Source organism: Candoia aspera, chromosome 5, assembly GCF_035149785.1.
Source record: "Candoia aspera isolate rCanAsp1 chromosome 5, rCanAsp1.hap2, whole genome shotgun sequence".
NCBI lineage: Eukaryota > Metazoa > Chordata > Lepidosauria > Squamata > Boidae > Candoia > Candoia aspera.
Window position 1 is genome coordinate 111564706 of NC_086157.1, and position 16965 is coordinate 111581670.

The 16965-nt window shown below is 43.4% G+C and overlaps 1 protein-coding gene across 1 annotated transcript in view; it reads left to right on the top strand.

Moving 5' to 3' along the window:
- The first annotated feature begins 709 nt into the window (after window positions 1–709).
- The window catches only part of NARS2 (asparaginyl-tRNA synthetase 2, mitochondrial), a 45928-nt gene continuing 29672 nt past the window's right edge, over window positions 710–16965 (top strand). The window contains exons 1-5 of the mRNA XM_063305936.1: window positions 710–887; window positions 3056–3165; window positions 4965–5085; window positions 5229–5369; window positions 11956–12036. Of these exons, the coding sequence (XP_063162006.1) occupies window positions 744–887; window positions 3056–3165; window positions 4965–5085; window positions 5229–5369; window positions 11956–12036 (597 nt within the window). The 5' untranslated portion in view covers window positions 710–743. The remainder of the gene's footprint in view (window positions 888–3055; window positions 3166–4964; window positions 5086–5228; window positions 5370–11955; window positions 12037–16965) is intronic.

Genomic DNA, 16965 nt, shown 5'->3' on the forward strand with positions numbered 1-16965 from the left:
ACTAAATGGACTTTATTTCATAAGAAAGACTTCTCCAGACTGACATCCTGCAGGTGGTCTGGATCTGAAACTCCGGACTCCCTGCCAGCATCTCCTCTAGAAGAAAACTAAGACTTTTTTTTAAAAAACTCTTAGCTGTGTTTGTTTTGCTGTTTGAAAGAGTTTATTTTATTCCTCTGGGTGGATTTTAGGGTTAGGGTACAAATCTTAGGTATGCAGGTAGTCCTTGCTTAGCAACCATTTATTTAGTGACGATTTGGGCTTACGATGGTGCTGAAAAACAGCTTGTGATCTGTCCTCACACTTATGACCATCACAACATCCCCGTGGTTGCGTGATCCTGATTTGGGCGCTTGGAAGCCAGTTTGCTTTATGACCATCACAGCATCCTGTGGTCACGTGATCGCCATTTTCAACCTTCCCAGCCGGCTTCTGACAAGTGAAATCAGTGGGGACCCACGTGATTCACTTAACAACCATGTAGTTCACTTAATGCCCACAGTGATTCACTTAACGACTGCCGCAAAAAGGTTGTAAAATCGGGTTGGATTTGCTTAATGACCTCTTTGTTTAGCAACTGAAATTCCACCCCCAACTGTAGTCATTAAGCAAGGACTACCTGTGTTTGCATTTATTACTTGATTTGGGCACCCTCTGACTCCAAAATGACTCTGGGCACTTGTCCTTTGTGTACAAAAGATTAAGCTTGCATTTTATTTCATGCTTGTCTCTTAAATTGCTAGATGTTTGGGGCCCGATGTGTGCGATGGGTTCTTCGGAGCTGTTCCTCTGCCCCATCCCCAAAGAATATTGTGGCCCCCAGGCTGCTCCAAATCCAAGAGGCTTTGGCTGTCCAGGATCCAACTGGGCATGACATTAAAATTCAGGTAGGTGGAATGGGTGGGAAGAGCAACATTTGCTACACTTTTATGGGGAGAAATAAATTGATAGTCAATCAGTCAATCACTTGTTTATTTTGACTGCAGGTCATAACAAACAGTACAGGAGTTAAGTAAGACAGTAGCCAACCATAATTAAAATACATTCGAATAGGTAAAGATGGAGTAAAGCATAATTGCTATAGCAATTATCAAAATAAACAGTTAAGAACATTGAATAAAATCATGTCTTTGTTTAGCAGCTGATTGAGCTAAACTTCCCAGCCTCCATTATAAAATCTCCTTGCCTAAATTCACTGAATATTCCATTTACTATGAATCAGGCCAAAATAATTTCCCCTTCAAGAAGGGATCCAAAAATTGTCCACAGGCAGAAGTAGAAATAAGGCAACGCAATAAATAATGTGAAGGTCTTCTGTAGTTTTGTTAGAAATGGGCAGAAATGCATATTATATGGTATTTTAAAGGATTGGTCCTCCCTGGTAACTGAAGACATTTGTTGAAACCAGAGTCTGCTGTGGGCCAGTCTAAGGGGTGGCTCTGTTATGTATCTTTCATATATATACAGTATGTGTGTGTGTGTGTGTATAATTAAAAGTTTTAGGAGCAGTTTTAAGTTTTAAGAGAAGTAATAAGAACTAATACAAATTAAATTAGAGAAAATGAAAAAAAGAAATAACAGAAGAAACTGAAAGTGCAATAAGAAAAGAAAATTAAAAAAAAGAGAAAGATATAAAGAAAAATATAAAGGTGTAAAGAAGTGGCTTTGATAATCTTCACAGCAGTTATAAGTACACTTATATTTTAATTAATTATTTCATTATATTTTAACCTCTGTCTAATGTTACATCATGACTCTGTTTCTATAATCTAGCCTGTCTAATCATCAAAACCATAAATTACAAGTTTTTTTTCATTTTTACACAAAAAGTTCAAAGGAGTAGCTTTCTATGTATCTTAAGGTAAAAGGTAAAGGTTTCCCTTGACGTAAAGTCCAGTCGTGTCCGACTCTAGGGGGCGGTGCTCATCTCCGTTTCTAAGCCTTGGAGCCGGCGTTGTCCGTAGACACTTCCGGGTCATGTGGCCAGCATGACGACTCGGAACGCCGTTACCTTCCCGCCGAAGCGGTACCTATTGATCTACTCACATTTGCATGTTTTCGAACTGCTAGGTGAGCAGGAGCTGGGACTAGCAACGGGAGCTCACCCCGCTGCGCGGTTTCGAACCGCCGACCTTCCGATCGACAGCTCAGCGGTTTAACCCGCAGTGCCACATTCAATTTTAATTTAATTAAGCCCATATCAAGGGGCAATGATATTTAGGAAGCTTCCTTTGAGCAGGAACCTCCCAAGACCCTGTTTTCAAACCCTTTGCATTTGAATTCAGTAAGAATTTTGGGGCAAAGCCAAAAGTTTGCCTGGGATTGGTTAAATAAGTGCATGGTGAAGTGGAAATTTTCATTTGCTCCAAAAGGCATAACTTGGCAAGTTAGGAATCAGGGAGATACAGACTACCTCTTTAAGACAGATGGACTTTAACTCTTTTTGAAGATTGTGATAAACCTGTAGAGGCTTTAGTTTTTTGTGTCTGTACAAAAGGGATGGCGCTTTGATTGGATACTCTACCTGCCAGCTTAAAGATTTGACCCCTGCAACTTCTGGGTCACCATCCTAGACATTGGGTGTGGCACTCAAAAAAGCTACAAGAACATATGTTGATATAGTATATAGAAATTATGTTTACTATAGTTAAATTAGAGTAATGTTAATATATCATATATTTTTATCTGTGCTGGAGAAGGTCAGAAGTCACTCTTTTTTGTATTTCTTTCTATTTCTTTCAACACTTTTTTAGTTTATCTTTAGGGGGTTTTTTTCAGTCTTTTTCATTTCTTTGTGTTTTGTCTTTATCTTGAAACTTCAGTAAAGTTTGTTTAAAAAATCTGCAAGAACATCTAATCTTTCAAAAAATCCTAAATTTAGGAGGACAGAGAAAATTGGTGGGGGGGAGACCTCTCTTAGCTATAGGCATAGTTTGTGATGAGGTTATGGTGGTGCTAGCCTAGCCTCAAAATTGTCTTTTTTTACTACAGAGCTCTGTCTTGATCTATCTCTGGTTGGAGCTCAGTATAATTCCAGATTTTTTTTCCTGTCCAGGGTTGGGTCCGGTCGGTCCGGTCTCAGAAAGAGATTTTGTTTCTCCATGTAAGCGATGGCTCCTCGTTGCAGTATCTCCAGGTGGTGGCTGACCCACGTTTGGAATCCAGGTTGATTCATCTTCTCTGGGTGGCTGAATGGGGCAGAGGGGTGGGCTATACCACTTTAGGCTGCAGCAAACTTTCAAAGGTTTTTCCCAGTGTGTAAAGCAGGTGATGTGGGATTTCCTCTGTCATCTTTCTTTCAGGCTGAACATCTCAAGTCCCTTCAGCCTGTCCTCCCAAGATGTCCTTCAGCCCCTGTGATATTTTTGTCCCCTTTCTCTGGACCGTCTCTAACCCATCACTATCCTTCTGGAAATACCACCCAGAATTGTAGGCAGAATTTCAGATGTGGCCTCACTAGTGCAGAGCAGAGGGGAATAAGGCCTTAATGTGTGTTTGATGCAACCCTTCTTCTGATTATGTTGGCTCTTTCAGCAGCTGTGTCACCCTGCTGTCTCATATTCAGCTTGTTGTCAAGGTCCACCCCAAGGCCTTGTCCAACATAATGCTTCCAATATGAATCCTTCATTTTGTAGTTGTGCGCTATGTTTTTCCTCCCTAGATGCAACCCCATACTTCCCTCCACTTGTGAAGAAGTATGTAAAGGGGAGGGGTGGGGAACAGATGGGGAAGCCACCCATAAGGAAAAAAGTAAAATGATTGGAGAGCCTTCAGACCAGCCTTCCTCAACTATTTGACCCTGGAGGAACCCTTGAAATATTTTTCAGGCCTTGGGGAACCCCTGCACATTCAGGCTCAAATAGAGGCCAGAAGTTACCAAGTTGTTATATTCGTTTCATGGGTGGGCCTGTCTAGATGCATTAACAGTGTTCTTAAACTGAAAATAAAGAATGGAATTTACTTCTTTATGTGAAGTTGCCCGAAGTTGAATTAATTTTTTCAATATATTGTGACCTCCCAGGAACCCCTAGTGACGTCTCGCGGAACCCAAGGGTGCCAGGGAACCCTGGTTGGGAAACCCTTCTTCAGACAATCTGGCTGGCCATTTCTCTCCCTTCATTTCTGCCAATGTGTAAAGCCCAGATCAGGGAAGAGGCGTGTGGCGCATTTCCACTACTGGCCTGTGTGTATCTGTGGAAGCAGAGCGTGAGGGCAAAGAGAGATGGCTTGATTTTGCTTTGTTTCAAGATTCTGGTCCCTCGCAAAAGATTGTGCAGTTGCAGGAGCGTTTAAGGGTGGGAGCTAAGCTTGGAGCCCTCAAATCTAGCCCAACGGAAATTAAAATGGCTTTAATTGCTTGGAATTAAAATAAGATTAAATAGCTGGAAATTACTGAGTTGCTGGAAATTAAAATAAGATTAAAATTGCTGCTTGGATGAGCGAGTGTGTACTTCTAGACTCCCTAGACCAGTGTTTCTCAACCTTGGCAACTTTAAGATAGATGGGCTTCAACTCCCAGAATTCCCCAACCAGTTATGCTGGTTGGGAAATTCTGGGAGTTGAAGTCCATCTATCTTAAAGTTGCCAGGGTTGAGAAACACTGCCCTACACCTACAAACATGTACACACCCACCTCTTTCTGCAGGTGTTTTATATTTCTGGGGCAGCAACAGTGATAGGATAAACTGGCTTTGCCTGAATTTGAACATCATTCCTCTGTCTTCTCTGCAGCTTCCCAAATCTAGGGCCCAAATCATAAAGAGAAGGAGAAATGGTATTTTAAGCCTTTCCTTGCAGTGAATGTAGGAGTGCAACTCCCACTTTGCAGAAAAGAGAAAGGACTTGGGCATGCCACAGAGGTTTGCATGTTCAGCTGAGATTTTCTTGGTGACATCCAACACCTGCTGATTCGAAGTCCGTCCAATCGGGGTTTTGCCGTAAAACTGTTCCTTGTTTCATCCCAGGACACTGACTTTTGGAAGCGCAGTGGAAGTGCAGGGGAAGCTGGTGAAAAGCCCACACAAAGGACAAAGGGTGGAGCTGGCGGCAGAAAATATTCGCGTGGTGGGACCTTGTGACATTTTGGTAAGTGAATTCTCTCCCTCTGGGGCAGTGCTGGGGCTGCTCTTGAGCTGCAGGTTTTTCTGCAAAGAAATTCAGTTGCAAGCTCATCATACACAGCAGGGTTTGCTCTTGAGTAAAGATGTCCTCTCTTTCTTCCTCTTTAGGCCTTCCCTCTGAAATACAAAGTCCATCACTCTCTGGAATATCTCCGGGAGCTGCCTCATTTCCGATGCAGGAGCAATTTGCTCGGCGCCCTGTTGAGGGTACGCAGTGAAGCCACTGCAGCAATCCACTCCTTTTTCAAGGTAATCCCGGTCTTGGGAACTTCCTGCTCCAAGATGTAGTTCTGGCCCTCAATTTGAAAAGCAGCCAGTTCATTGACAGAAGTGGCTGCTAACTGGGAGAGTCATATATTGGAGCAGCAGATTTTTTAGGCATTAGATCAGGGTTTCTCAACCAGGGTTCTGTGGCACCCTCGGGTTCCACGAGAGGTCACTAGGGGTTCCCCAGGAGCTCACAATTTATTTAAAAAATTATTTCAGATTCCAGCAAATTCACATTAAAGAGGTAAGTTTCATTCTTTATTTTTAGTTTAAGAACATGGTTAATGCACATAGACAGGCCTACCCATGAAACGAATAGAATAATTTTGTAACTTCTGGCCTCTATTTGAGCCTGAATACGCAGGGGTTCCCCGAGGCCTGAGAAGTATTTCAAGGGTTCCTCCAGGGTTAAAAAATTGAGAAAGGCTGCATTAGATGATGGATGGATGGATGGATGGATAGATGCATGTTTTCACTCACATATTACTTTATTATATGTACATATTATATATTATATATGAAGACCTGAAGAACCAGATTAGGGACAGATTGTCATGGAGAAGTTCTATTTATGGGGTCGCTAAGAGAAGACAATGATTTGATGATGCATAATCAATCAGTCAAATATTATAAATGTGTAATTTTATCAGTTCATCAGCTAGCTCAAAAATCAGCTGTCTGGTCGCACCTTTCCAGACTAACAAATTTGCTTCTGCATTTTAATCAAATTGGTTAGTCTGAAAAGGTGCAACCAGATGGCTGATTTGGGGCTATGATAGATTAACCTAGCTTTCCTCCTACATTAGCGGCTTCAGTTACTGAAGCAACTCTAGGTACATATATGGTAATAAACAATTAAAACAAGATAAAAATATTCACAGCAGCAATTGTAAATACAGTACCTGACTTTGTTGTTTATTCATCCACTCGCTTCCGACTCTTCGTGACTTCATGGACCAGCCCACGCCAGGGCTTCCTGTCAGTCGTCAACACCCCCAGCTCCCCCAGGGACGAGTCTGTCACTGCTAGAATATCCATCCACCTTGCCCTTGGTTGGCCCCTCTTCCTTTTGCCCTCCACTCTCCCCAGCATCAGCATCTTCTCCAGGGTGTCCTGTCTTCTCATGATGTGGCCAAAGTATTTCAGTTTTGCCTTTCATATCATTCCCCCAAGTGAGCAGTCTGGCTTTATTTCCTGGAGCAGGGACTGGTTTGATCTTCTTGCAGTCCAAGGCACTCTCAGGATTTTCCTCCAACACCACAGTTCAAAAGCATCGATCTTCCTTCTCTCAGCCTTCCTTATGGTCCAGCTCTCGCAGCCATACGTTACTACGGGGAACACCATTGCTTTAACTATGCGGACCTTTGTTGTCAGTGTGATGTCTCTGCTCTTAACTATTTTATCGAGATTTGTCATTGCTCTTCTCCGAAGGATTAAGCATCTTCTGATTTTATTTTTTTTTGAGGCCTAACTGCAACCCAACTTTTGCACTTTCTTCTTTCACCTTCGTCATGAGGCTCCTCAGTTCCTCCTCGCTTTCAGCCATCTTGGCCATATACAAAAATATTTCAGCGACTCAGACCTTGTGAGAGTTCTAAATCTTACGAGATTTTGGCCATCTGAAGCTGTTCCTGGTCCTGCAAGAATTAAGCCATTAAAAATAATGATTTTTTTTTTTTTTGTCCCTTTGAATCACTCTTGACTCCTGGTGACTGCTTGGACAAGTCCCTGCCATTATCTTGGCAAGATTTTCAGAAGTGGTTGCCATTGCCTCCTTCCTGGGGCTAAAAGAGAGTGACTGGCCAAAGGTCACCCAGCTGGCTTCGTGCCCAAGGCTGGACTAGAACTCACGGTCTCCCAGTTTCTAGCCTGGTGCCTTAATCACGACACCAACCTGGCTCTCAAAAATAATGATGCATTATCTTTATTTGGGGCTCCTGCAGACACTACCTGGGGTTCTTGGGTATGTGGACATGCCACGTGGCTGATCCCTGCCGTGTTTCCAAGAGAAACACACTATGGTGCAAATACACACTTCTGGCTATGTTTGTTGACTGCAGGCTGCAGGATGAGTTGGCCTTCTGGATCGGATCAAAGGGATCAGGAGAGCAGAAAACCAAAGTCATGCAGGCCAATACTACTCTTACTTTAAGGCTATAGTAACAGAATCTTGCAAGTCTGAATGTGCTTCCCCTTCCCTCCCTTTATCTTCATGAGAACCAGGGAAGGTCTTGTCTGAGTCGCTTTCTCAGGTTACAGTTCTGCTCTGGACTCAGGTTTCTTTTATCTGACCGTTGTCTTGGTAGGGCTCTTCCTCTTGTTCCTCAGGGTTATTCCTTCTGCCCATTACATCAGTGGTGAATGGCACTGAGCTCAGAAGACGCTCATGAGAATGTGGCACCCCTAATGATCGTGAAGGGTCTGGAAACCAAGCTTTGCGTGGAACGGTTAAAGGATCTGTCCATGCATGGTCTCCAAAAAAGATGACTGAAGGGAGGTAGGAGAGAGACATAAACAAATTCTCTGTTGCCCCAGAGGGCTGGACTGGAACCAGTGAGTTCAAAATACAAGTATGAGCTGGTAGCCAGTGGAACGGGCTGCCACATGAAGTGATGAATTCTCTGTTGCTGGAGGTCTTCAAAGAGAGGCTGAATCGTCATCTGTCAGAAATGCTGGAGTGGATCCTGGACAGGGTGTTGGGCTAGATGACCTCTAAGAACCTTCCAGGTTTTTGATTCCCTTGCTCTTATTTCTGTGCCTGGTGTTGTATCGAAGGCCCCCAAGACACCGGGATGTTGCAACTACTTAAAATTGCCATGAGTGCTCTAAACCCCAGTGTGTCTTTCAGCTTCAGCATGCTGCATTTCCTCCTGTTTTCAAAACAAAGTGTTCATGGACTGGTCTTTTTAGGATGCACAAATATGGCTGTATTCAGAAGAAATGGATACTTGCCTCTTAGGCCAGGCTGACCAACTAGTTTAATTCAGCCCACATCAGGTTTCTTAAAAAGGTTTTCTGTAATGCATTGCACATTCTTAGCAGGAGGCAGCCCCTCTCCCAGCTTACCTGGGCTCAGAAACTAAGCTGGATCTGGCCTGGTGTCTACTTGGATGGGAGACCACCAGGAAATCTTGGGGAAGTAGGGTTGATTAAGAAGTTGGGGAAACTTTCTGGAAAAGAAGGCTGTAAGCAGTGGCAAGTGGCTTCTGTACTCTTGCCCCTCAGATTGCAAGGAAATGTCCACAGTCCCTAGGAGTCAAGCTTGGGGTGGTAGTTAAAGTGCCCCCACCCCAGGAGTGGAGAGGTTTTTGGAGCATGGTTTCTAGCAGTCAGACCCACCCAAATGCACCCCCAAGTCTGACATATTTCCCAGGGAAGGGAAAACCTCAAACTCTTTTTAGCTAAACTTCACTATAGGTGAACTTCACCTGACAGGATCAGGTCTGTGCTATTATATAGACCAGTGTTTCTCGGCCTTGGCCACCAGAAGATGTGTGGACTTCAACTCCCAGAATTCCCCAGCCAGCAGCCATGCTGGCTGGGGAATTCTGGGAGTTGAAGTCCACACATCTTCTGGTGGCCAAGGCCGAGAAACACTGATAGAGACTGTTTCTTCTTCCTTTTTAGTGGGACTGTCTTAATATAAACCCAATTGTGAATTTAAGAATATTCAGACGTTGGACCGCCAGGTGGCAGCATTCGTACACCTTCACGTCCTCCTTGCTTGAGAAATACTTTTATTGGCTTCATGTTAGGGCCTTTAAATTCTGCCCGTCCTCAGAGGAGCTCAAAGCTGCCTACAGGCTTCAAACAGGCCTTGTTTTATCTGTGGACAGCCCTGCGAGGTAGCCCAGGATTGCTAAACCCCATGGATTTAAACCCATCGCTTCTGACTTTAATCAGATTCCACTGCCCAGGGCCGGTTCTGCCATGAGGTTAAAGGGAACGTCAAACTGAAAGGTTTAAATCTATATTTCTGTTTCCACAGAGTCTTGCCTAGGCTGTTCTTCTGCCTAATGGTCCTTTGCACAGTTATTTTATTTTATTTTATTTTATATATATAATTTTATTAGATTGATATCCCCACAGTTATTTCATTTCATTTCATTTCATTTCATTTCATTTCATTTCATTTTTTTTATATATATATATATATATATATATATATATATATATATATAATTTTATTAGATTGATATCCCCACAGTTATTTCATTTCATTTCATTTCATTTCATTTTTTTTATATATATATATATATATATATATATATATATATATATATATATAATTTTATTAGATTGATATCCCCACCGTTTTTTCAAGAACCCAGCATAGCATATGTAGCGATTCCTCCTCCTATTTTCCCCCCAAAACAACAACCCTGTGAGGTAGGCTGGGTGGGGTGAGGGGAACAGGCCCTGAGCTACTGAAGGGGCTTCTGTAGCCGAGGGACAACTGGACCCTGAGTGTCTCCAGAGGAAATCCCACAACAGTCTTGTGAGGTAGGCAAGGCTGAGAGAGAATGACTGGCACCAAATCACCCTCTGAGCATCCATAGCTAAGTATGGTCCAAAACCTTGGTCTTGCCAGTTCTCATCCAACTGCTTAACCACTACACCACACTGCCTCATTTGAGACCACTATCCTTCCACCCCTTTTACTATACAGTCAGCTTTTTAATCTCTTCTTTCTTTAGTAACCATCCCATCTGGTGGCCTTCAAAACTCTGAGTGGGTGTGGTTTTCACAAAGCTTTGCCAAAGATGGTTAAGTCAAGTCAGTTGGAAAGGCTCAGCAGCTGCCTTTGTCTGACTTGTGAAACAGAGTTAGTTCTAAACTTGGTTAGTTTCCTGTTTTCACGGGCAGCATGTTGCTTAGCCCATCCTGTCTGGGTTGTTTAATTTGGAGAATCGGGTAAACTCCCTGAGTGGGCTAACTGAGTAACCATGCTGGGAGAACGTAGGCAGGATGAGCCCAAATTATTGATTGATTATGTGCCATCAAGTCATTGTTGACTCTTAGCAATCACATTGCTAGACTTTCTCCAGGATGATCTGTCCCCAACCTGGCTTGCATGATTCTGATCTTTGTAGGTATGGACACACATCCCGGCATCTGAATCTCTTTTCCAAGGCCTTCAGATCTTCCAACAAAGCATCCATCACCACTGTAACTCAGTCCCTCCACCTTGCTGCTGGTCATCCCCTTCTTGTCTTTCCTTCCACCTTGCCCAGTGTCAGAGCCTTCTCTAGAGAGCTGGGTCTTCACATCATGCATCACAACTAAGATAATTTGAGCCTGGTCATTTGTGCCTCGAGTAAGAACTCTGGGTTGCTTTGTTCGATGATCCATCAATTTGTTTTCTTGGCTGTCCACGATATTCTCAGGAGTCTTCTCCAACCCCAAAGTTCAAAAGTGTCAATACTCTTCGTCTCCTGCTTCTTTAAAGTCCAATTTTTGCTTCCATGGAATGTCACAGAGAATACCACGACTTTCACGATTCTGATCTTTATAGGTTTAGACACATCCTGGCAACTGAATCTCTTTTCCAAGGCTTTCATGGCTGCTCTACCAAGTGCAAGACTGAGGTGTATTTCTTCACTGCTGCCTCCTTCACTGTTGATGGTGGATCCTAAAAGGCAGAAGCTCTCCACCGCTTTGATATCTTCATTGTCGATTCTAAACCCAAAGTATACCCTAAGATTATATCAGCAGAGGAGTTCTAAATAGGAGGTGTAAACTTGGATTTCAAGGGAGGAAGGCTGGAGTGTCATCAGTCCTCAGAATTTGCACTCTGCTGAACTGTGAATGGTTGTCAAGAGATGTTTTCGTTACGATCTCTAGAGATGTTGTGGGAGGCAACTTCAGGAGCTCTGAGACAAGGATGGTGAACCTGTGGCCTGGAGGTGCTGGGGGTGGGCAGGGTGCGCTGGGAGTCATCGTACAGCCGTAGACTTCAGCAGGGAAGTATACGGTTCCTCTGAATTAGGGTTGTGTACTACTTTGGGTCACTTTTCTTTGGAGTGCAGATGTAGCTCCCCTTTAAAGCAGTTTCATCTTTTGCAGGGATGACACAGCTGCTTTAAGGGATAACATCCATGTTCCCAGGCACCCCAAAGCATTGTTTCGAGATTGAACCCAGAGCATTGCCTAGTTCTCCTCTGCATTATTCAGGATTTATATTGCTCTCTTTATTAGGGAACTTTAATGTAGCTCAATGTTTTTCAAGGTTGGCAACTTTAAGATGGGTGGACTTCAACTCCCAGAATTCCCCAGCCAGCATGCTGGCTGGGGAATTCTGGGAGTTGAAGTCCACCCATCTTAAAGTTGCCAACCTTGAAAAACACTGGTGTAGCTGAGCCCTTTGTGTGAGTTTTTGAAGACTGGCTAACAAATAAGGGGTAGAGTGTTCTCACATGCCGGAAAGCTTCCTTTTATTTATTCAGTCATTCTTTCATTCAGATTTGTTATAGCCACCCAACTCCAATGGACTCTAGGCAGTTCTTAGCTCTCAGATCAGCTATGAGCAAAGTAACTCTGTCTCTTTCCCTCCCTTTTCCTGTTTTAGGAAAATGGATACACCCATATACACACCCCTATAATTACTTCAAATGACTGTGAAGGCGCTGGTGAAGTCTTCAAAGTTGAGGTAAGCATCTGGATAATCAAGCAACTACAGTGTCTGGTTTTTATCCAAATCAGTGTCGTTCTCCAAAGTAGCATTCTCTGGATACATTGGGCTACAACCACCCTCGTTTCCCATGTCTGTAGGTCCCTCAGAGGTCATCTAATCTGACCCCCATGTTCAGTGCAGAAATCCTTTAAACTATTCCCAGTGGGTGACAATACCCAAACACATCTAATTTGAAGAGAGATGAGAATGAAAGTGGCCCAGTTGGATTTGGGGGGGGGGAGTATATTTCTTTGCCCTGCATGCCGCATTTAGAGTCACTGCTCTGAGATGGGCAGCCATATAAATTATTTAAGTAAATAAAATAAATTAAATGTAGGCTTTGGGGGCTAAAATGGGCATGGCTGGTGAAAGATGTTAATGGAATGGGCAGGTTTTATTTTTTAGAAGAAGAAATGAGTGTCTTAAGCCTTTCAGACCATCTGTGAAACACAGACAAACAGACCATCCCTCTCAATCAGTGTTTCTCAACCTTGGCAACTTGAGGATGTGTGAACTTCAACTCCCAGAATTCCCCAGCCAGCACAGCTGGCTGGGGAATTCTGGGATTTGAAGTCCACACATCTTCAACTTGCCAAGGTTGAGAAACACTGTTCTAAATGTTCAGTCCAGAGAGGCACCCAATGAAACACATTTGGTGTGTTGGTCTATATCAGGTCTGCATCCTCTTTTCTTCTTCATAAACAGCCAAGATCAAACCACTTCTAGCAGTTTGCACTCTGTAAACGATACAGCATCAATACAAAGGCAAACAAACCACATCATTATATCATCTATAGAAGAGTAACACAGGATGATAGCACCAACCCGTCCTGGGAGCGGTTGCAAGAACATGAGCATTTCTCAGCAGTTGCACCGAGTTGCCAAAAATCCCCCTCCTGTTCAGATCCATCTCAGCATTTCCTGCTACAGTACAAACGTCTTGCTTAGATCAGCTTGTTTGGCTGTAGCATCTCCCCAGCTTGTTTGATCTTGAAAGGCTCAGTTAAAAGGTTAGTGACTTGGGTAAGATCTGCGCATTTACCTTTGCCAATTAGCTTAGCTGATATTTTTCTTCTGGCTTTTTACAGACTTGACTTCATTTCTGATAGATTAGATTTTGAGTTGTATGGTTTATGTTAGTGACCTGCTGTTAATCTTGCAGAAAGGCAAACTCGAAAGGTTAATTTGCGCATCAGCAATCTCATTTAAAGTTATTCCTCTTGTTAAACCAATCTAAAATGACAGTCGTTGCTACATGATACGCTGCAGACTTTTAAATGGTAGCCTCCCCAGTCTGGTGCCCTCTGGATTTATTGGGACTGCAGCTTCCAGAATACACAATTTGGTCTGTGTTTGGGGGATTATAAATGAAATCTGTGTGTGTGTGTAAGTGAGAGAGAGAAAGAGAGAATTAGGCCGGCCTCCAAAGAACCATCTCACCAGTTCAGTCTGCTCTGGGGCGGGGGGAACCGTCCCTGGATGGCTGCCAGTCCCATCTGTATTTTCCACCCATATTTTAACAGCAGCATTCTGTTCCCAGTAATAAAAGTTGGCAAAACTGTTTTGAAACCTGGGGAGAGCTTCACCTTAGCTCGTACAACAGAGCCATGTAACGTTGCCCGTTGAAAACTGCCTCCTGAACCCTGCTAAGATGCAAGACAAATCTTTCATATGCCGCCGTTGTCATATGCAAAAACAAAGTCCCAAATTTTGTTTCAAGTTGTTTAAAGGGTGACTCCTCCTACTTCGATCTGTTGCCAACCCTTCTGCGCACTTTCTGCCGGCTGAACCGGAGTCCTCGACGCACGAAATACAAACGTTTAGGGGTAAATGATATTCTGCTTTGCCCTAGGGCCAGCTGACTTTAAAGTTTGGAGACATCAAAGGGAAGCCTTTTTGCGCACTTGAAAAGGAACAAACTCTTCAAAGAGGTGGAATTTCAACTTCAAGACGTGGGCTGGGGGGGACAAGTGTCCTCAAAAGTCGGATGATGTCGTCATAAGTGTGTTGTTTTGACATCATCCTGGATTCAGAGTTATCTTTGGTTTGTTGGTTAAACTACCACTGGACTCTCCGGTGATGCTAAGCCATCTTTTTTGTCATGGGGGATGCACTCTTTACAGGTAGTCCTCGCTTAACAATCATTTGTTTAGTGACAGTTCGGACTTACGACAGTGCTGGAAAAAACAACTTACAACCAGTCCTCATGCTTAGGACCATTGCAGCATCCCCGCAGTCACATGACCATGATTTGGGCGCTTGGCAACCGGTTCACATGTGCTTGACCGTCACAGCAACCCGTGGTGATATGATCACCATTTTCAACTTTCCTGGTCGGCTTCTGGCAATCAAAATTAATGGGGAACCAGGTGATTCACTTAATGACCATGTGGTTTGCTTTGCACCTGCAGTGATTCGCTTAACCACACTGCAAAAAAGGTCGTAAAATCAGGTCAGATTTGCTTAATAACTGATTCGCTTAGCAACTGAAATTCCGGGCCCAATTGTGGTCATTAAGCGAGGACGACCTGTATGTGCTCTACTGGGAATGGAGCAGCAGTAGGCAGAACAGAGACTTGATGCCCATTTTTGCCCCTTAAAACCCTTCAAAATTGGGAAAAATCAGTCTGAATGTTGAAACTCTGGTGAGTTTTAAGATTTCATAAAACTTAAGGCATTCATGTTGCCCTTTAATGTTTTCCTCTGAGGACTGCAAGCAGAACACCAGGGTGAGGGACCCCAGCAGTTGCCCACCCCTGTACCACGCTGCAAACAAAGCATTGGTGGAGTTGTTCATTGGCTGAGTAAACCTCACTCTGGTTTGAGGCATGTGTGAACAGGCCCCTGAAGCATTGGCAGAGCTGATCGTCCACCTGGCCCTGTTGAAATTGCAGCCGAGGAGCCATAAAGGGCCAATGGGGGAACTTCTATCCATTTTGTCCCAGGAGATAATCCGAAGCGGTGAGGTAACCGCTCTGCTGAAATCTGGACTGGTTTGGTGGCTGCGTGAGAAAAAGTTCCCCTGCTCCTAGATACACCTGTTTGGAAAAGAGCTAGGAGGTGCAATACAGTTCAGTAAAAATGTTGTGACAGGAGGTAAGTTATGGGCAAGGAAGTTGGGCGCCAGTGGCAGAATTAAATTAGGCACAGCGTGGCTGCCAAGGTGGATCCTGATCGTTCCGTCTCTCTGGATGACTGTTTAAAAGACCACTGTTGGATTCATGTGCTGCGTACAGTCCTCGTTATTCACAGTAGTTGCGTTCTGTAAAGTGGCCACAAATCCTGGATTAGCAAATGCTGAAACCTCAGCTGGGAAAGTGTGTGTCGGGCCACTCAATGAATAAGGGCAAAAGTGCCACGAGTATTGGTTTTGCAGTTACAGATAAATTTTAGTAAGTAAGCAAATTCGCAAATACAGAGTCTGTGAATAACAAGAATTGCATGTATAGGTAGTCCTCGCTTAACAACCATTCATTTTGTGACGTTTTGGACTTAGAACAGTGCTGAAAAAACCAACTTACAACCAGTCCTCACGCTTACGAATGTCACAGCATCCCCATAGACACGTGATCACAATTTGGGCACTTGGCAACTGGTTCGCATTTATGACTGTCACAGCATCCCATGGTCTCATGATCGCCATTTTCAATCTTCCCGGCCAGCTTCTGGCAAGTAAAATCAATGGGGAACTGCGTGATTCACTTAACAACCACATGGTTCGCTTAACAGTTGTGATTCACTTAACAGCTGCCGCAAAAAAGTCATACAATTGGGTTGGATTCACTTAGTGACTGAAATTCTGGTCCCAATTTTGGTTGTTAAGTGAGGACTACCTGTAGTTTGCTTCCGTATAGGAATTACTATAACCATTTTCTTCATCATCATGTTTATTAAATCCATATGTCACTGAACCTTTGCAGGTTCACAGTGGCTTACAATAGCAGCCTAAGATTGGTTCTGTTTGATACAGTTTCTTTTCTAGGCACACATTTCTTTGTTCTTTTAACGCATTCTTCTGGCTTTTAATGGTGTGAAACGCCCAGAGTTGCATAGAGTCAAGCGTTTTTTAAATGTGTGTGAATAAAATGTGTAACAGTGAGAAATCTGTGTAAAAAAAGTAATACAAGTTAATGAACAAAACAGCAATTGCAATACAGTAAATCCATATCCATCCAAATACCTCTGGTGATCGGTTATTTCTTGAAGGCCCTCTGGAAAAGTTGGGTCTTTGGTGACTTCCAGAAAATTCACCATGCTGGCTGTGGAATTCTGGGAGTTGAAGTCCACGTGTCTTAAAGTTCCCAAGGTTGCAAAACACTGTTCTAAACCACAGTTTAAAACTATAGTTGGTTGTTGGCTATGGATTGCAACAGCAGCTTAGGGAAATGCAAACGTAGCCCTGGTTTGTTCAAGAAATCGTAGTTAAAATGTACCTTAGCTTAGGGTACTGTGACCACACAGTTCTGTTGCCCGGGGGCTGCCACGCTTACGTCAGTGTTTGGGTAGCTTTTGTGAGCAAAACTTAGCTTTGTTGTGGTTTATTTTGTGCCTTTCTGTAGCTTCTCAAACTGCCTGGCCTCAGCTGAGGGCAAAAAGACGGGATGGACGTAGAAATGGGAATGTTTCAGAAGATCAAGGGATGAGGGGAAGGCTTTGAATCTGCAGAATAGAAAGAAAGCAAACATTTTTATCTTTCTACAGCTGTGTTTCCAGGTGGACTGTTAAAAGAAGTGAAGAATCTCTCTTGTCTTTGTTCCCTTGCTGTGTTTGAAGATGGCAGTTGGGCCTTGAAGTTGAACCAATGACTTTTGCAACAAAAAGAAAGGGTTTTGTTTTTTGTTTTTTTTTTGCAGTTGGAGTTAGAAAAGGTACTTTAACAAGGGGGGTGGAGGGGGTTAGAAGGGA